Source organism: Aspergillus vadensis (genome assembly GCF_003184925.1).
Source record: "Aspergillus vadensis CBS 113365 unplaced genomic scaffold BO88scaffold_27, whole genome shotgun sequence".
Taxonomy (NCBI): Eukaryota; Fungi; Ascomycota; class Eurotiomycetes; order Eurotiales; family Aspergillaceae; genus Aspergillus; species Aspergillus vadensis.
In genome coordinates this window covers 119712-138914 of record NW_020292065.1, presented here as the reverse complement: position 1 = coordinate 138914, position 19203 = coordinate 119712, and the positions used below count along the sequence as shown (strand labels likewise).

At 51.0% G+C, this 19203-nt stretch overlaps 9 protein-coding genes across 9 annotated transcripts; 8 read left to right on the top strand and 1 right to left on the bottom strand.

The window, feature by feature from the left end:
- The first annotated feature begins 184 nt into the window (after window positions 1-184).
- On the top strand, window positions 185-2332 carry BO88DRAFT_373173 (MFS transporter). The gene is made up of 4 exons (XM_025704260.1): window positions 185-748; window positions 815-1801; window positions 1854-1985; window positions 2034-2332. Exons 1-4 carry the CDS (start codon window positions 444-446, stop codon window positions 2275-2277), a joined length of 1668 nt encoding a protein of 555 aa, XP_025558765.1. The 5' UTR covers window positions 185-443; the 3' UTR covers window positions 2278-2332.
- Window positions 2333-3079: 747 nt separating this feature from the next.
- On the top strand, window positions 3080-4314 carry BO88DRAFT_396058 (DUF500-domain-containing protein; the record flags this gene model as incomplete). The annotated part of the gene is made up of 3 exons (XM_025705215.1): window positions 3080-3257; window positions 3354-3475; window positions 3520-4314. Exons 1-3 carry the CDS (start codon window positions 3200-3202, stop codon window positions 4312-4314), a joined length of 975 nt encoding a protein of 324 aa, XP_025558764.1. The 5' UTR covers window positions 3080-3199.
- A 576-nt stretch (window positions 4315-4890) lies between these two features.
- Window positions 4891-7044, top strand: BO88DRAFT_446545 (Zn(II)2Cys6 transcription factor). The gene is made up of 2 exons (XM_025710297.1): window positions 4891-5385; window positions 5453-7044. Exons 1-2 carry the CDS (start codon window positions 4957-4959, stop codon window positions 7016-7018), a joined length of 1995 nt encoding a protein of 664 aa, XP_025558763.1. The 5' UTR covers window positions 4891-4956; the 3' UTR covers window positions 7019-7044.
- Window positions 7045-7290: 246 nt separating this feature from the next.
- BO88DRAFT_373163 (NmrA/HSCARG family protein) lies at window positions 7291-8699 on the top strand. Its single transcript, XM_025704259.1, has 3 exons — window positions 7291-7705; window positions 7761-8181; window positions 8241-8699. Exons 1-3 carry the CDS (start codon window positions 7532-7534, stop codon window positions 8576-8578), a joined length of 933 nt encoding a protein of 310 aa, XP_025558762.1. The 5' UTR covers window positions 7291-7531; the 3' UTR covers window positions 8579-8699.
- A 414-nt stretch (window positions 8700-9113) lies between these two features.
- Window positions 9114-11241, top strand: BO88DRAFT_349442 (major facilitator superfamily transporter; the record flags this gene model as incomplete). Its single annotated transcript, XM_025703451.1, has 12 exons — window positions 9114-9215; window positions 9271-9348; window positions 9398-9477; window positions 9521-9602; window positions 9754-9824; window positions 9879-10038; window positions 10203-10254; window positions 10304-10411; window positions 10463-10553; window positions 10601-10724; window positions 10771-10862; window positions 10917-11241. The coding sequence occupies 12 exons, from the start codon at window positions 9114-9116 to the stop codon at window positions 11239-11241; spliced, it is 1365 nt and encodes a 454-aa protein (XP_025558761.1).
- A 481-nt stretch (window positions 11242-11722) lies between these two features.
- BO88DRAFT_396049 (phthalate transporter) lies at window positions 11723-13407 on the top strand (the record flags this gene model as incomplete). The annotated part of the gene is made up of 6 exons (XM_025705214.1): window positions 11723-11953; window positions 12005-12130; window positions 12179-12391; window positions 12445-12942; window positions 12995-13087; window positions 13138-13407. The coding sequence occupies 6 exons, from the start codon at window positions 11723-11725 to the stop codon at window positions 13405-13407; spliced, it is 1431 nt and encodes a 476-aa protein (XP_025558760.1).
- A 117-nt stretch (window positions 13408-13524) lies between these two features.
- BO88DRAFT_407965 (caleosin family protein) lies at window positions 13525-14715 on the bottom strand. Its single transcript, XM_025707585.1, has 5 exons — window positions 14426-14715; window positions 14131-14355; window positions 13900-14061; window positions 13745-13837; window positions 13525-13689 (listed from the first exon to the last, which is right to left on the bottom strand). Exons 1-5 carry the CDS (start codon window positions 14666-14668, stop codon window positions 13564-13566), a joined length of 849 nt encoding a protein of 282 aa, XP_025558759.1. The 5' UTR covers window positions 14669-14715; the 3' UTR covers window positions 13525-13563.
- Window positions 14716-15513: 798 nt separating this feature from the next.
- On the top strand, window positions 15514-17393 carry BO88DRAFT_407964 (FAD-dependent oxidoreductase). Its single transcript, XM_025707584.1, has one exon. The coding sequence runs from the start codon at window positions 15698-15700 to the stop codon at window positions 17315-17317; it is 1620 nt and encodes a 539-aa protein (XP_025558758.1). The 5' UTR covers window positions 15514-15697; the 3' UTR covers window positions 17318-17393.
- Window positions 17394-17759: 366 nt separating this feature from the next.
- BO88DRAFT_471899 (RTA1 domain-containing protein) lies at window positions 17760-18735 on the top strand (the record flags this gene model as incomplete). The annotated part of the gene is made up of 3 exons (XM_025711726.1): window positions 17760-17907; window positions 17969-18217; window positions 18272-18735. The coding sequence occupies 3 exons, from the start codon at window positions 17760-17762 to the stop codon at window positions 18733-18735; spliced, it is 861 nt and encodes a 286-aa protein (XP_025558757.1).
- Between the last annotated feature and the right edge of the window lie 468 nt (window positions 18736-19203).

The window sequence follows — 19203 nt, the reverse complement described above, 5'->3', positions numbered from 1 at the left end:
ACGCCGAGAGTATCCGCTGTCAAGTTTGGAGGGTATTCATCCAGGGCAGACACTATGATTGGCTCCATGCCATCAGGAACGGAGTTGTGGCTGGTGCATCAGGGCCAGAAGGGAGTATCCGTAACGGCGCGCGGAAAAAGATGGATCGGGGGGACAAGGCATTGTTGGTGTCTCGGGCTCGGGATGGGTATGGTGCCATGGCCAGAAGGTCATAGAACTGTTATGAAAACCCTGATAGTGGGTGTTTCTCCAGTATGGCAATGGGGCCCTAATGAAGTGGATTCTTTTTTTTCTCTTTCTTGCTGGCTAGTTTGTAGCATGGGGCTCTTTAGTCACTGATACTTATATTTGGTGGTTTCCGTGTCTCTTGCCCAGGATGATTGTGAGAAACGAGCGTGTTGTTTCACTAGTTAGTCTGCAGAGTGCAGTGCTATCGGTAAGCCATGGAGCACGTTACCGAACACACCAAAGAAATCTCTCCGATTCATACCTCCGATAGTGAGGATTACTCCGACGATCATCCCGATGAACATCCCGATTCCCTTGAGCTTGCTCGCATCAACACATACCGTCTGCAACAACGTGCTACCGTAGGGTCCACGAGAGGCCCTGAGCCTCGCCAGGAATGGCTGCCCATGGGTGCTGGGAAAGAGTACCCGCCCTCACTTCCTGACCCGGAGAAATATGTCGTCGAGTTCGATGGTGCAGATGATCCTCTTCATCCTTGGAACTGGTCTATCTTGCGGAGGTGAGTGGAGATTCAACCTGAAATAGGTCCTGCTGATATCAAAAACTCATCACTGATCGCTTGTAGAACTGTCCTAGTCGCCATACTCTGCTATTGCACCTTCGCCACAGCCTTCACCAGTGCCGTTTTCTCTGCCGCCGTCAGTGCCGTCAGTGAGGAATACCACGTCGGTCGAGAAGTCAGCACCCTCGGAGTCACATTGTACGTTCTCGGATTCGCTGCCGGACCGACTATCTGGGCCCCTGCCTCTGAACTCATCGGACGACGCTGGCCGTTGTCCATTGGCCTCTTCGGATGCGGTATCTTTACCATCGCCTCTGCCACCGGAAAAGACATTCAGACCATCATGATCAGTCGTTTCTTCGCTGGTCTGTTTGCTGCCAGTCCAGTTTCACTTGTCCCCGCTGTCTTTGCCGATCTGTTCAGCGCAGCACACCGCGGAGTTGTCATGTCGATCTTCTGCATGGCAGTGTTTATCGGCCCGTTCGCTGCGCCGTTTGTGGGTGGGTTCATCGCCATGAGTCCGTTGGGATGGCGCTGGACCATGTACATCTCGGCTATTATGGTCTTCCTTGCCTTTGTGTTGGTTTTCCTCTTCCTCGATGAATCGTATGCACCTGTCATTCTGGTCCGCAAGGCTGCTGTCCTCCGTCGACAGACCCGTAACTGGGGCATCCATGCCAAGCAGGACGAGGTGGAGGTTGACATCAAAGAACTGGTCAGGAACAACTTCACTCGTCCGTTGAGTATGCTTATCACGGAACCGATCCTGCTTCTCATCTCGTTGTACATCTCTTTCGTATACGGTCTTATCTATGCCCTTCTCGGTGCCTACCCGGTTGTCTTTGATGACGTTTATGGGATGAGCGCCGGGGTGGGAGGACTGGCCTTTATCGGTCTTATTCTGGGAGAGCTAGTCGGAGGTGTCTTCATCCTCTGTCTGCAGGGGTCTTATAAGCGCAAGCTGGCGGCGAATGGAGGCAAGCCTATTCCCGAATGGCGTCTTCCGGCTGCTATTGTCGGCGCTGTTGCGTTTGCTATTGGCATGTTCTGGTAGGTGGTTTGACTTCTTATAATTATGGTGGATGATACTGACAGTCAGCAGGTTCGGTTGGACCGGTTACACCAACAAGATTCACTGGATGGCTCCGACAGCAGCTGGTATCCTGATCGGGTTCGGCATCCTGTGTATCTTCCTGCAGTGCTTCAACTATATCGTTGATTGCTATCCCACTTTGTAAGTAAAATCCTCCTGCAACTCATGACCCTCTGCTAACGAGAGCAGGGCTGCATCCACCATTGCGGCGAACACTATCCTCCGATCAGCCGTGGGCTGCGTCTTCCCGTTGTTTTCGCGGCAGATGATGGTCAATCTGGGCGTGCAGTGGGCAGGCACTCTGCTGGGGTGTATTGCAGCCATTATGATTCCCATGCCTGTTGCATTCATGATATTTGGGCCTTGGATCCGTCAGCGGAGTAAGCTGGCTGCGTCGCCGGCTCGCGATACGGAGAAGGCCAGTAATGCTTGATGTTGTTATGAACCAGCAATTGTACATAGAATAGATTAATGATGTTCATGTTTCCCCAAAGTTGTATTTTTGTGGCTCGGGGACATAGTATTACAGCTCCCTTGGTTTGATCCTGGCTTTTCAATGCGACCTGCGGGGGTTCCCTGCATTACCAGACCGGCACAGCTGTCGGGGAACAGCCTTCTCCCCGGTTTACCCTTGCTCGGGGGAGGGGGCATAGCCAGTTCGCCATGAAATTCAATCTTATTGTCCGGCAGGGGTAAGAATGAGGCTATAGTGCGGTTCCCTGTCATTTGCCAATACCGATACAACAAAGAAACTGGGAGGTAATACTTGAGTTTGTGGTAGTTGTCAGCTGCTCAAGACCTGAAACTATATATATCTTATCGTGATAAACCAGAGCTAAAAACGGCAGGCAGTACGAAACACTCCGCTGTCTCAGCTGCTGATTTGCAACGAGACTGGCCTACAAAGCGCAAAAGGATTAGTATTCGAGTATGCACAAGTTCGTCATGAATGAGAACTTCCACCGAAATGGTTGCTGAATTGAGATGGTCAGCATGCATGGGACACGGCAGAGAAAGAGTGACGGGATCCACTCTGGCTTGCACAAGCTGATGCTGCTGGCCCCCAATCCATTGATTTCATGCGCTGGCCAACTTTAGCTCCTCCACTCACAACGATGATCCAAATGGCCTGGATAGCTGATTGGGAGGAGCAAAGAACACCTTTTTGCGCCTCAACATAAGCCCCCCGCTAGTTAAGATAACAGAGAGTCAAAATGTCGATTTTAAACCACTTCCCCCACTTGAACAGAAAGTTGGATTTTTCTGTTTTTGCGTCACTCTGCTCCTCTATCGCGAAGTGATCTCATCCATCGATTTTTTTTGCCATCATTGCTGGGAACAAAAGTATTGCAATCATGCCGCCATTTGAGAAGCTCCGGAAAATGCACAGCCCTTTCCCGGGCTCCTTTCGCAGTAGGCGCACCCCCCTGTTTATTACCACACACAGCGACGTCGGTTTGCGTTCTGCGGTTGCTACAGGATGCAGCGACTGACCAACAATTCTTGCAGGTGAATGTAACAAAGCCGCCCAGATTCTAGACGCCTTTACGAACCCATTGAACCCAGATGGCCGCGATAGTCTCATTCCCCCGAAGATCCTTGGAGCTGCCAAGGCAAGTGGCATTACAACGGTCGCAAATACTCCCCACGCCATTGACTAACCGGTCGAGCGCAGGGCTTCGCAATATTCTCCGTGTCAAAATTGGGTATCGTTGGATCAGTACGAATGGGCTCGGGCATCTTGATCTCCCGACTCGAGGACGGCGACTGGTCTGCGCCTTCGGCCATTCTGACAGCGGGAGTTGGAGTAGGGTCCCAGGTGGGCTTGGAGGTGACCAATTTCGTCTTCGTCCTCAATACAACTAGCGCCGTTCGCACATTCGCCCAGCTGGGGAGTTTATCCCTGGGAAAGACTGCCTCATTTGCCATGGGCCCATCGGGGAGATTTGGAGAAGTCAACGGGGTGGTCAGTGCCGGTGGAATGGCGGGCATCTTTGTCTACGGTCATAATCAGGGTTTCTTTGGTGGCTTCAGCACCGAAGGGAGCATGATCTTCGAACGCCGTGGCGCAAACCAGAAGCTATACGGAAAGAAGATCAAGGCGCGCGATTTGATCGAGGGCCAGTTTCCACCCCCAGATGAGGCGGACGAATTGATGCGCGTCCTGCGCTCCGATCTCTTCGCTCCTCGACCAGAATTGTATGCGACCTCCTCCGCATCCACAAAGGGTTCTATTTCTTCTGGACGACCGTCACAGTCCTCAGCAGGGACTGATATCCAGAAGATGCCCATTGAGATGCCCGCTGATGAGATCGTCCGGTTACCCGCCGAACTGCCCGCCGAATTCATCGCCGAGCTCCCAGCAGAGGTGGTGCCGGACATCTACTACGACAAATCGGTCGGCTCGTCGGAGACCCTACTGCCCGAGTTGCCCTCCGAGACAGCCTCGTTGCGGCCTGCGAAGAGTTGATCGCCTCAAGGAGAGGAACAGTACATATAACAAGGGAACATCACTCAGATGTTGAACTCTCGGGAGGCAAGTCCCTCCCAGCACGGTCGGGCCTGCAGGAATAGCAGTGAATAAACCCCGGCTGGCCACGATCGGACCTCTTGTCACAGTTGCATGCACGATGCACACTGGAGTACTATCCAGGAAAGGGATCTCTATCTTGCAGCTAATAGTTGCTGTTGGATCGTCCCAAGTAACTAGCCACATCCTCTTGGGGTAAGCAAGAGCGGGTGATGGCGTGCATGGGGAAGAATGGGGAGCATGAAAGTGACACACGGCGAGCAAGCTGGGACAGTGACTGTTACATTATTATCCTAGGTTGATATATAGCAGTGAAAATAATCATAAACAATGTGATGGTGGGTGCGAAGCAGACAAAGAGAGGCCAGTAATCGGTGCTGGTTGTGTTAAAATCAGACGCCGGTGAACATCCGCAAGATGCGACCGTGGGTTTCATTCTCCTTCTGTCTTCTGTGCCCTCGGACCGCGCCCGATTCCCTCTTTTCTCCCAACTCCAACCCAATCAATCTCCAACCCTTATAACTGCTCTCCCGCCAGGCCACATTGATAGAAAACAAGGCTTTGGGATGGCGATGTCGCAAGATGGATGATACATCCCGTCAGCCGCAAAAACCTCCATCATCCACCAGTGCCACGTATCCCCGTAGCTGCATCCCCTGCAACCGTCGCAAGGTCCGATGCGACCGAAGGTTTCCCTGCAGTCGATGTGTCAAGGGCGGCGAACAATGTGTCTTTCCCGGTCCTAAACGAGCACCGCGACAGCTGAAACGCCCCCCAATCGCCGAGGTGCTGGCCCAGCTGCGACACCTGGAGCAAGAGGTCCAGCTCCTGCGCGCTCAAGCTCAGCAACCTGCGGAGGCTGGATCGGCTTCTAGCTCGTCTCCACTCGGCCATCCCCAGGAGGAGGCCGCTGGCCCACTGGAACCAGGCCAGCGAGAAGGCAGGCTAGTCGTCAAGGAAGGTAAAAGTCGTTATGTCGGGGATGCGCCCTCGGCTGTGCTGGGGGACAAGGTTAGATCTCCCTTACTCGTATAATCCTCCACAAGAGCCCTGACGGGTGTGTTCGTGACCACTATAGATCCGAGAACTACAGGACATCTGTGATGCATCATCCTCCGAGGATGAACTGGACACCCCGGAGGCATTTGGCTTGCACTTCGCCAGTAGCCTTGGGGGCAACTGGCAGGATCACAGTTTACGAGACACCTACCTGCAGCCGGACCAGATGCAGCGCTTATGGCAAGTCTACAAGAACAATGTAGCCCCGCTACTTGCCGTTCTACACGTACCGTCAGTGGAGACCATGGTTCGTGAAGAGTCCGAGAACATCAACCCGGACCCTTCTCGCGAAGCACTCATTCTGGCTGTGTGCTTTGCTGCCATCGTAACCATACCCCCAGGTCAGTGCTTGGACTTGGTGGGTCTCGATTGCGAGAAGGCCGTTCAGAGCTATCAGCTTGCCGTCGACCAGGCTTTGGTGAGAGCCAACTTCATCAAATCTCAGAACATCAGTGTTCTGCAAGCTGCAGTGATCTTCTTGCTCTGCCTTCGCTGGAGGGGGGATGCCAGACTCGTCTGGGCCGCGTCTGCCGTCGTAGTTCGTGTGGCTCAGGGACAGGGCGTCCATCGCGACGGTCAAAGCCTCGGACTCAGTCCGTTCGACTCGGAAATGCGGCGTCGCTTATGGTGGCACATCTGTGTCCTGGATATGGTGTGCTCCGAAGACCAGGGAACCGACACCCAGATCCAGCCAGGCATGTTTGACACTCGACTCCCGCATAACATTGACGGGGAAGATCTGGCCCCTTCGATGACTGAGCTGCCACCGGAAAAAACTGGCGCCACTGATATCACCCTCCTCATTATTCAGTGCGAGCTCATCTCGGAACTCAACTGGCCAAATCGACGTAATGGTGCAAAGGATCCAGAATCCTCGGCCGATCAGGAACCGCTAGTTACCACTGTAGCGAACCGTCTGGAAGAGCGGTATTTGCAACACTTGGACATCAACATCCCAATCCAATGGGTTTATGCCATGATCATTCGATTGACCCTGTCGAAGCTGTGGCTGTACGCTCATTACAACAAAATCCCCAGCCATGGGTCTCAATCCGAATGCTCGCAAGCCGCCTGCGATGATGCCTTTCGGGCGGCCGTCGAAACCATCAAATTCACCATTTTGCTGCATACCAACGAGAGTACTTCGCACTGGGCGTGGTTGTGCAAGACGTATAAGCAATGGCACACGGTCGCGTTCATTCTCGCCCAGCTGTGCAACCGCCCGATCACGGCCGAGACCGATCATGCCTGGCAGGTGGTGACGGAGATCCAGCGGCAATGGGAGCAAGATGGCTCGCCTCAGAGTGTCATGCTCCGGAAGCCGCTCAAGCGGTTGATGCAACGGACAGCTTCAACTAGGGCAGCCAAAATGGGTGTATCGCCAGGCTCCTCTCTGGGCACGGAGGTTAAGGATGATGATAGCATGGATTCGGAGTTGATGTCTTCAAATACCAACCCTGTTCCAGGCATGAATGTCTCCCAGGCTCCCCTGGACCAAGGTATTATTCCCCCAGATGTCTATTCGCTAGGGATGGCTGGTTTTGGGGTCTCGGGCATGGAGTGGTTGTGGGAGCCATTGCTGTGACGGTCGGGCTCCCGACCCCTTTGAAGGAAGTATCTGGTCGGCGTAAATCAACAATGAAAAGTAACTCAACATATGATATCAATATGATTATGTGTAAATGGATATGTAACGTGTATGTGAATTCGGGTTGTGGAGAAAGCGATCTTGGAATATGGCGATCTTGTACACTTGGATGTGTCACGGTCGGGGTGGCGATCCCCTTCGGCATTGTTCTCAAACCCGACCCTCTCTATCTTTAGTCAGGCTTCAATGCGTCTCTTACCAACCTCGGCCCTAAACGAAGCCGATATACGAGGGGTATTTTGTCATTCATCTCTCTGACATTGAAGCCGAAAGGAAGATGAAAGAGACCTCAATCTTGGTCAGCTACAGTGGGTGGCCCAGGGACATATAATGGAGGCTTGCCCCGGGTCAATTCCATGCAGCAGAACTCATCCATTCGCAATTACTCCAGCAGACTGAAACCAAGACGAAATCAACAAACCCTACGATTCATCTACTTCTCAAAGCAAAATGTCCAAGATCATCACTGTTTTCGGTGCCACTGGCCAACAGGGCGTGTCCGTCATCCGCACGATCCTCAACGATCCCGAACTCTTCAAGGAATTCAAGATCCGCGGTATCACCCGCGATGCTAGCAAACCAGAAGCCCAGGCATTGGCCAAGCAGGGAGTCGAAATCCGAAATGTAAGGCTTGATGTCTCACAAATCTACCGCAAACCCACTCTAACAGTCTACATAGGCGGACATGAACTCCAAAGACTCTGTCCGGAACGCCCTCGAGGGCAGTCACTCTGTCTTCCTAGTGACCACTCCCGCCTGGGGTATTGCTGGATCTGATGCAGAATTGGTCCACGGCAAGAACGTTGCCGACGTGGCTAAGGACTTGAACGTTCAGCATATGATCTTCTCCTCTCTGCTGGATGTGACCGAGACCACAGCTGGACGTCTCAAGAACGTCCATCACTTTGATCACAAGGCTCAGGTTGAGCAGTATATTCGCTCGCTGGGGGTGCCGGCTACATTTGTCTTGCCTGGGTATTTCATGACCAATTACACTGCCGTTGGTCTGCTGCGGAAGGGCGAGAACGGGGTATGGACTCTCGCCTATCCTGTTGGAAAGGAGGCTAAGTTTCCACTGATTGATATTGCGGGTGATATGGGTATGTGATCTCTAAGCCACTTGCTCTTGCACGAGTGCCATGACTGACAAGTTATGTAGGTAAATATGTCGCCGCCGCTTTGAAAAATCGGTCAGAGACACTCGGCAGTCAGATTCTCGTGGCGGAGGATTACTACACTCCTACTCGCATTCTCGAAGAGTTCGAAGAGGTGACAGGACAGAAATCCCAGTTTGTGCAGGTCGATCCCGAAACGTACAAGTCATTCATGCCGGGTCCAATCGGTCAGGAAATGCTGGAGAACCACCTCTTCATTGGAAACCCGGGCTACTTCAATGGCCTGAGTCTCAACGACAGCAGGACTTTGGTGGCTAAGGCTGGATACAAGCTCACCAGCTGGAGGGAGTTCTTGCAGCAGAACAAAGCTTCGCTTGCTTAGTCTATCTGCGCTCTTAGTCAAAGTTCAGTGGAGTGGTCGTCAAATTACCCAGGATGGGATTAGCAAGAATATTGTGTAATCATATTATCATGATATAATAATCGGATGGATTGGGGTTGGCCTAAATCTATTTCCTCATTTGTTTGAGCGACAAATGTCTCGTAATCTTGGCGGCTGGTGGCGTAGTTGAGAGATACTTGACGCCGGTGCCGGATGTTGCCTATTTTAACAGCTACCAGTCAGAGCAGTGCACTCGCATTTTCATCGGAGACGATCTTCTAGAGCTCACCGTCAGCAGCTTCTTAGTCTGCTTGGCGGATAACGGCGTGCATCAAACCAATTGAGCGGGGCGGGCTATACAGAGCACGCCTTCACATCCCGCCTTGATGCCATGCCTGCAGGTCGCCGATAAGACATCGCCGAACGCGCTTTCCTTCCATGGCCTTAATGTTGCTTGACCTTTATGACCCTCTTAGGTTCTGAAATCAACTTTCATGGCTATATGAATCATTATAATCCCTGAAAGATCGATAGAATGGATACGCCCGACGATAATAGTAAAAGCCCTATTGATAGGGTCTCATCTGTAAACGAGCACATATCGGATGAAATACGGCCGGAGGATGAGAGGGCACTGGTATTGTTTCCAGTCTCCAACATCGGAAATGTGTGCATCGACTGACCGATTCTAGGTATGGCGACTCGACTGCTTCTTCCTCGTCGTGGGGTTTCTGGGATATGCATTCAAGTACCTGGACCAAACGAACATTGTTAGTATCTGCATGCATCACATAAACAATGTGTACTTATCATCGGCAGAGCAATGCCTATGTTTCCGGTATGGAGACAGATCTCGAACTTTATGGTAACGAGTACAATTATTTCACGACCTTCTTCAAGTATGTCATCACCTCAGACTACCGGCAATTCTGACTCCATTAGTATCGGATACATGATTATGCTCTACCCATCATGCATCATTATTTCCCACATAGGGCCAGCTATATGGCTGCCAGCATGCGAAGTGGGTTTTCTTCAAATAAGGGTTCCATATAGCTGACCAACGAAATAGGTGCTATGGGGTATACTTACCTGTTGCTTATCCACTGTCACGTCTGCCAAACAGGTATGTTCCCCGAGCGTTTTGACAAGCATCGGCACAACTAATCGGTTAGGTGTATGGCTTGCGTTTTCTCATTGGCTTCTTTGAAGGTGCGACGTGGCCTGGCTACTTTACCATTATCAGGTAAGTCGCTCAATCTTCTAGATAACCAAGTAGTGAGACTATTAACAAGCAAAGTCAATGGTATCTCCCGCACGAGATGGCCTTGCGTATGAGCTTGTATAACATGGCTCAGCCAGTTGGGGCAATGCTTTCGGGTGCCATGCAGGGCGCAATGTCAACCAATCTGGAAGGTGTCATGGGGCGAAGTGGTTGGAGATGGGCATTTATTATCAACGTATGTTCGACCTGATTGCATACTTGAGATGATGAAGCTGATTAGTTCATATTCTAAATAGGGAGTCTGCACCATATTCATTGCCTTGTTGGCATTTGTCATCCTACCTGGCTTTGTGAGAAACCCAAGCTCTTCGGTTGGATAACCCTGCTAAGTGGCTATAGCCCGAAAGGCAAAATCCATTGTCCAAGATCTATCTCGGGCCACAGCATATTAGTGAGTGAAGATTATAGGAGATATGAAGTAGCTGGCTAAACTCATACAGAGATTGCTATTGCACGTACACGCCGTGTGGGCCGGAAACCGCAGATCGGCATCCAGGTCAAAAGCTTTCTGCGCTGCTTCAAATTCTGGCATTTATGGTTGTTCGCCAGTATGGCTCACCCTCACCCTGCTGCATCACGTATAACTAATTCTGACACAGTCGCGTGGGCAATCGGCACCGGGACAACGCCAACGAGCTACTTCAACCTCTGGCTCAAGTCGTTGAAGAACCCTGATGGATCCGCCAAATAGTATGTGTTTCTTACCGTCCTATGCATCCAGGTCTGATAAAATATAGCTCCGTGGCCATGCTCGACTACCTTCCGATCGCTGGTCAAGCCATCCAACTTGTCGCTGAAATACTTTTCAGTGGCTTCAGTGACTATTTTGGAGTCAGGCTGCCATTCCTGCTCTTGCATTCAGTAAGTCGCACTTGAGTAAGCACTGCTCAGTACTGACCAAACTTAGGTGATCAACATAGTATCACTCATCACCCTGACAATCCAACCGAGCAATGAGCACACCTATATGGCTGGGTGGTATATGGACTATATTGGAGCGTAAGCCTCACTTATCCGAAAGGTACGGATATTTAGCTGATATCTATTGTTTAGGGTCTCGACAATGCTGCTGTGTGCGTGGGCAGCTGCCCATTTGGAGACGGAGCCAGAAGTTCGCACCGTTTTGTTCGCCACCGGAACCCTCTTCGCGTATTTGCTGAGTGCCTTCCTTCCCATAGCTGCATATCCAGCATCGGAAGCTCCTCACTGGCGTATTGGAGCAAAGCTGTACCTCGCTCTTTCATGCTTGGCAGCGGTGTTGTTCGTTTGCATTCATTTTGCCTTCAAATGGGAGGAGCGGAGAAAGGCAAAAGCACGCCAGGTTGACGATTGGAACGCGATTCACGACGAACAAAGAGTCAGTCAAGGGGCAGTTTAGTGGTACAAAAAAAATTTCAATAGCTGGATATACCAGCTTGTGACCTTCGTGGCAGCCTAGAAATTGACATGTCTACAGCTACGCCAATCAATCCTTGGCCCTGCAACTTTCACCACTCACGAAAACCGCCATGTCTCTTTTCTTCGGCTTTCGGCGTTTAGGAACGGCTGAAGGAGACTATCTCCAGTCTGCAGGGCTTGGCTAGTCATATCGCTACTCTACACGTAGTAGCTTCTTGGTTAACGCCGATTTCCGACCTCAAGCTTTCCCCGCAAATGAAAATCCATCCATTAGTATAGTTCCTTTTGCTATTATCTGATAAAGTATCTATAGTCTCGAGAATTGCTTCCAATGTCGCCATCGATACCAAATTTGCATCATTGCCTTGATCATACTTTAGGTCCTACAAATCTCCCTAGGAGCAAGAGCACTCCCATCAATGTAGCCGACGGTTTAGTTGCAACGTCCTCGATTCGGGATGATGGCCGACGACGACACTATTAAGGGCCTGTCCGTTGAGGCAGAGAGCTCCCGAACCGATGATGCGGAGCTGACTCCACAGGAGCAGCGACAGGTTATCCGTCGGGTTGACGCCCGATTGATTGTCATGCTGGGGTTCCTGCATACCGTATCGCTGCTTGACCGGGGGAACCTGTCTACTGCAGCGGTTGCGGGAATGGAGAAGGAATTACACCTCCAGGGTAACCAATATGTGGGTTTGTCACTGATAAGGCGCCATCCCTGTACTAACAGGGTCGTATAGAATATCATTGCTGTCGTGTTCTTTCCTCCCTACATCTGTCTGCAAATGCTGGGTCCAGTGCTGATTCGCAGGCTGGGCCCGAAGCTTTTTCTTTCAGGCATTTGCTTTATCTGGGGTGTTGCTATGGTAAGATTTCACGGGAATACCCCTCCTGACGAAGGGCTAACCTGTTAGATGTGCGGTGGATTCGTCCATAATTGGGCTCAACTAGCTGGCATTCGAATCATTATTGGAGCCTTGGAAGCAGGGTTCTTCCCCGCTGCTGTCTATCTTATTGCGACCTGGTATACCCGCTATCAGATGCAGAAGCGATTTGCCATCTTCTACCTGCTCGGCTGTGTGGCATCAGCCTTTACCGGGATACTTTCCTATGGCATCACCTTCATGGTACGCGAACCGGTATTCTACATTGCTTTGACGCTAACAATTGGCTCGAACAGAACGGCCTAGGCGGCCTCACGGCCTGGCGCTGGATCTTCGTCATCCAAGGCCTCCTAACTTGCACGCTAGCAGCCATCAGCTACTTCGTCCTGATCAATTTCCTGGATCGGATGAGATCAAGCAAAAGTCGATTCCTTTCGGACCGAGAATACGACTTCATCACTCACCAGATCAACGACGACCGCGGGGATGTCAGACTTGAACCGTTCAATCTAAAGAAGTACCTTGTCGCTGCGCTGGACATTAATATATGGGGATTTGGACTAGTGTACTTCTGCACAACATCCACTGCCTATTCGATCGCATATTTTCTGCCTCTGATATACAGGCAGGGAATGGGCTTTTCGATGGGAGCATCGTTGTGTCTCTTCGCTCCACCGTACGTGGCTGCCGGGATCACCATGATGGCGACATCGTGGATTGGGGATAAGTATCGGCTGCGAGGGCCGATTATTGTTTTCAATGCCATGTTGGCGTTGATCGGGCTGCCTTTGATGGTCAGTTGCTCCTCATACCAATGTAATGGTAAAACACGGCTGACAAGACTAGACCTTTACCAAGGGCAACGGGCCACGACTGGTCGGGTGCTTCCTCACTACCATGGGAGCCAACTCGAATGTTCCTGCTGCTATGGCATACCAGGTAGGATCCTCCATCCATCTGACCGTAGTATTAGTGCTGATTGACAGTAGGCAAACAATGTCCGCGGACAGTGGAAGCGAGCGGCTTGCAGCGCCATCTTTGTCGGTCTCGGTGCGTCGGGCGGCATGGTTGGGTCTCTGGTCTTTCGGTCTCAGGATGCCCCGGAGTATCGGCCGGGAATGCTTACCTGTATTGGGTTGCAGGCTGCTGCGATAGTGTTGGTGGGGCTGTTGACCATTCGATTGTATCTGCGCAATCGTCGCGTGGATCGGGGAGAGTTTGTTATCGGGGATCTGCCGGGGTTTCGGTATACTTATTAGCTTATTAACCGAGAGCGCTGTTTGGCTTAATTCATGTTCTGGTCTTCAGTGCATGAACTCGTTGATACTATGCTCGACGATGATATTATACATGAGATGATGGCGATGTAATCGTTCTAAACAAGTGTACAATGATCTAATGCAATGCATGTATGCTTAGCCATCCAAATATGCATTCAAATATCCCTTCAATGTCCGCTTCATCCATAATCCAGGTCTAAACCCCTGCGTCCATCCCCGTCCTGAATGGTTCGCTTCGCGTACCTTCCAGAATAATGAGCCCTGGAATAATCATTAGCCACGTTTCTCACTTCAGCCTAGGGAAAGATAGACATACATCATATACACCCCGCACATCTTCCTTCCAGACCTTGCCGTCTTTCTCAATTAGCAACCATGTGGTACCCCATTCGAACAACGCAGCCCCCCACTAGACTCCGTGTCAGTTACATCTATATTTTGCGCGAAGGGAACGGAGAAGAGTGAACATACACCAAATGGATCAGCCGCACATCTATTCCCGTGCATCATATCAAAAAGCTCCCGCAATGTCAACGCCCCATCACCATCGCGATCATACTTAGCGAACATATTCTCGAATGATTGGGGAACGAAGCGCCCTTCCGGATCATAGGTATTACTATCGGAGCCGTGCTAATCATTCGTCCATTAGCCATCTCCCCTTAGTGAAGGCGTAAATCTACCATTGGGGAAGGTATGTACCTTGGCTTTGTGAACCGCATCCACATATACCCTAAACCACGGATCCGGGAGGAACGAATGCGCCAGACGAGTTGGATAAGAGAAATTCAGGTTGATAATCAGAACAGCTAGGAAGGAAAAGAGCATATTGAATCCTAGATCGCGGAAGCCGTTATATGTATCCCAGGGGTAGATTTGCCCGTCGCGGTCGCGGTCCCAGAAGAGGACATGTTGTTGGAGAGGGGTCTTCATCGATTATCTGGTTAGTGGCATGTTCAATTGATTAGATAGGGTGCTTATTGAGGCGAGGACGCACAAAATCGCCAAACTGCTTAGTATAGCTCTCATCCCCGTCCGGCCGATCAATTGAGGCGGTGGTGTTGGCCCGCGGCACACCCGGCTTCTCAATGTATTCGTTCGTATAGCGAGCTGGTTGGCGGGCCGCAGTGACGGGGCATTCGGGGACAGTTGTGGAAAAGTCGACGCTGATCGAGGGCGGGCGGATAGGTTTGTCGAAATTGGGTAGTTGAGTTTCGGAGAATGATACTTTGCGAGGCATTTTGGTGGTTATGGAAAATTTTCAATTGAGTCAATAATGGATCGCAGGAGGTAAAATGTAAATAAAACAGGAAGTAGAAGAGTCAGTTGTTGGTAATGGGAGATGGCTGATTAGAGTATCAGAGATTCGTTCGTTAGGGTTGATGGCGTCATTGGTGCGGGAGTCATGGTGAGGTCATAGTCAGTGCTATTGATAGTACATCACTTGGATAGTCACCAATTCATCACTTAATCAGCGGGGGTTTATCGCCACTGAGAATGCCATGATTACTGCTTATCAGTAGCGACATGAAACACTCCAATTGAAAGAATGTGGGGTGAATGGCTGGCAAGTTATCCGCTGAGATGGTGGGGATATATTTTCCGCTACTAAGTATCTTATGCTAAAAGACCACCATGACTGGGTGGCTGAGGTATGCGCTCAGCGGCTACCACTATGTCGCAGGTCAAGTGACAAGAGTTCTTTGAGACGTCTAATCTACATGCAATACCCTCTAGTTGGGTCAGAGGTTATACTGTGTAACCTAAAATATGGGACACGCAGGCCTACTTGGGTCTAACAGTCTGCCCCACACATATAATGGTCTTTTACAGTATCTCCACGCCCCGCATGCTACATTGACGCAGCGTGGTCTAGGCTATGTTTCCACCACCGTTCTCTGGGAAATTGTCTCTAAACCCGGTTTCAGGCAAATTCGAGGTCCTTGGCTCCATTGTCTCGATCCCAGAACGAACTTTATCTAGCTTTTGCACAACTCAATTCTTGGGTCTGTCGTTATGTCATCATGATGCCCCCGGGGTATATCGTGAACATAAACCCGCATTGGACCACCCAACCTGCCTGTGATAGTGAAGGGTTGGTCTTGCTCTGCACGACCTTGCCATGTTGTATAAACTGAGCTTCCGCGGCTTTGCTTGCCATCCTGCTAGTAAGCTTACTTCGTTCAAACGGGTTAATTGCCAACTTCTGTATACTCTCTCTTCATACTCAACTTCTGCTCCCCCTCCCAAATCACGCAAACTAGCCACCATGTCCAGTCCCACCCATTGGATGAACACCTCCGGCGAGACGGACCCCGTCTGGGTTCACTCTATGCCGTACTCCAAATATCCCAAGTTCCCATCATTGAATGAGAACGTCGAAACCGAAGTCTGCATTGTCGGCTCAGGTATTGCCGGTATCTCCATTGCCTATGAGCTGGTCAATCGTGGAAAGCGAGTGACCATGATCGAGGCCCGCAATGTCCTGTCTGGCGAAAGTGGCCGTACCAGTGGCCATTTGTCTAATGCCTTAGACGATGGATACACCGAGATCGAGAAGAAGCATGGACACCAGGGTGCGAAAGCCGCCGCTGAGAGCCATACCTGGGCGCTCAAGCGAGTCGGAGAGATTTCCCGATCACTCGGAATTGAGTGCGAGTACCGCACGCTTCCAGGCTATGAAATCTCCCAGTACCCCCGTGGTGACCCAAACCATGATAAAGAGGTCTCCAGCCTGAAGAAGGAAGTTGAGCTGGCGAAGCAGCTTGGTCTTCCTGCCTCCTACCGCGATGGCCTCACCGTGAAGGGGTGGGATGGCAGCGTCGACCAGCGGGACGGTGCCATTTTTGCAGATCAGGCGACATTTCACCCGACCAAGTACTTTGTCGGCGTACTTGAGTGGCTGCAGAAGCAGCCAAACTTTCAATGCTTTGCGCACACTCGCATGATGTCGTCCAGCGAGAGTGGCCTGGTGCAAGTGACAACCACAGACGGGTACACTATCACGGCCAAGGATATGGTCGAGGCGACTTGTGTGCCTCTTCAGAAACTGAGCGTCATTGCAGAGATGGAGTACATGCGCACCTACTGCATTGCCATTCGTGTTCCGAAGGGCTCGATCGAAGACTGCCTTCTCTATGACGAGGCGGAAGCGTACAAGTACATCCGTTTCACTGAATGTGATGAGAAGGATGACTACCTAGTGGTCGGAGGATGCGATCATAAGGTCGGCCAGGATACGACCAGTGGCCGTTTTGAGGAACTGGAGACTTGGGTCCGCGAACGCTTCACCAAGGCCGGGACAGTCGACTACAAGTGGAGTGGACAGATCTTCGAGCCTGTGGATTACATGGCATTCATTGGAAAGAACCAGGGCTTAAATCATACATACATTGTCACAGGAGACAGCGGCAATGGTCTCACACACGGCGTGCTTGCTGGTAGACTCATCGCGGACGAGATTATGGGCATTGACAATCCATGGGCCAGCCTATACAACCCCCATCGGCTGTCCAGCATCGCCAAGTCCCTGCCCAGTATGCTGGCGCATGATGTTCAAATCAATACCCAGTACAAACGCTGGATGAAGTCCGACATCAAGGACATCGAGGATCTTGCCGTCGGCTCCGGAGGCGTGATCAAGGAGGGTCTGACGAATCCCGTAGCCGTGTACAAAGATGAGCAAGGCAAGGCGCATAAGTTCAGCGCTGTCTGTCCACACATGAAGGCAGTATTGAACTGGAACGACACCGAGAAGAGCTGGGACTGCCCTGTGCATGGTAGTCGCTTCAGCTGCGATGGCGTTTGTGTGGAGGGACCGTCCAAAGCGAACTTGAAGCCCATGGATTCGTTCGCTCAGAAAGAGCAGCGGGCGCAGCAAGCCATTTAGGCAGCTGGATTGTTATCTATAGTTTTATATGGGTATTTAGTGTGTAGCACACGGAATATAAAAAGTTCTAAGACGGAATCACTCCGGATCGAAATGAAAAGTTAGAAAAGTAGAGATTAAAACGTTCTGATCCACTGGAGATCTCCCGGGGATTGCCTGTTTCGGGCATGGATGCGAGTACGAAATGCGTTTTACCCGAAACGGCATACGCAACGAAAACGAGGAGGACCACGTAGGGCAGAGGTTGATTCCCCAGCCACGGGTCTTCAATCTGAGGTTCAGGGACAGATGCACTATGGTCTCTCGTATATCGCGACCGTTGCCATATTGGTACCTTGCAAAACTGGGAGGCAACGATGATAGGCCTTCATAAAAGCAGGGCCTCGCTCCCTACCTCCTTGCGACTTTATCGATCCCAGCTCTTCTCTATCGCATACCAGCCATGGAATTCGTTCTTTACTACTACACCCCCTCTGCTGCGGCAGCAGGCATCTTTGTTGTTCTGTTCGGCATCAGCACTGTCTTGCACTTTCTCCAGCTGGTCCGGACCAGAACATGGTTCATGATACCCTTCTTTATCGGCGGAATCTGTCAGTCACTACTCTCAACGATAACTGCAGGACTATCACTGACCTGAAGCAAAATATCCAGTGGAAACAATCGGATATGTTGGTCGTCTGCTCTCTTCGCTCGAAAGCCCCGACTACAGCACAGGCTCGTATGCCATGCAAAGCGCCCTTATCCTCATCGCCCCGGCCTTCCTGGCGGCTAGTATTTATATGACTCTCGGTCGCATTATCCGGATGGTCCAAGCAGAACACTATTCGGTGTTCAGATTGAAGTGGGTGACGAAGATCTTTGTTGCGGGTGATGTTCTTTCCTTCCTGATGCAAGCGTCTGGTGCGTTCTTCCCTAGCTTCTCGTCTTCTGATGCAGCATCGCTAATAGCAGTAGGCGCTGGTCTTATGGTCAGTAGTTCCAGCGACCCAACCACGGGCGAGCACATCATCATCGGCGGTCTCTTTGTTCAACTTATCTTCTTCGGTTTCTTTATCATCACAGCGCTCATCTTCCAAATGCGCCTGGCAAAGGCTCCTACTACCACCTCAACGGAACTGTCGCACATCTGGCGTCGCCACATGAACGCCCTCTACATCTCCAGCATCCTCATCTTTGTCCGTTCCATTGTCCGTGTGGTAGAATACCTCCAAGGATACGACGGCTACCTTATGAAACACGAGGTTTTCATCTATGTGTTCGATGCGCTGCTGATGTTCCTGGCAATGGAGGTACTCCAATTCATCCACCCTAGCCAGGTCAACTGCTATCTGGGGCGCGGAGACCGTTACTCCGACAAGGTGATCAAGACGCAAAAATTCATGTCGGTGCCGGTGGAGATGGAGGTTTCATCCGTTTGATGGCTTGCAATATTTCTCGGGCGATGTATTTTATGATTCTTATGATTATCGGCGTCAACTGTCTCATCTAAATTGTGTTTGTCAGTCTGTTCACACTAGATGTTGTGTTTCTAAAGATTATGCCTATCCCTTACATCATCGCAAAGAGGTCACAGGTTATCCATTCAATCATGGGATCAGGGCTGGCAGTGTTAATCCAAGACGAGGATGTAATATCTATCTTTAGCATCACCATACCGTCGTGTGCTGTTGCCTGCACATGAAGCACTAGTATGGACTTGATGCGCGTTTGACCCCGTTCCGCAAAGGGGCAAGATAGGATCCCGACGGCCCCAAGTTTTGGCCCCATCGGGAGACCATGCAGGACAACCGCATTGTTCCGAGTCAGGGGCAGCTTTTAGGATCACAAGCTTTCTTACCAGCTCTATTCGGTCCGAGACTTTGTCATTTGGGGGAGTCCGCAGAAGT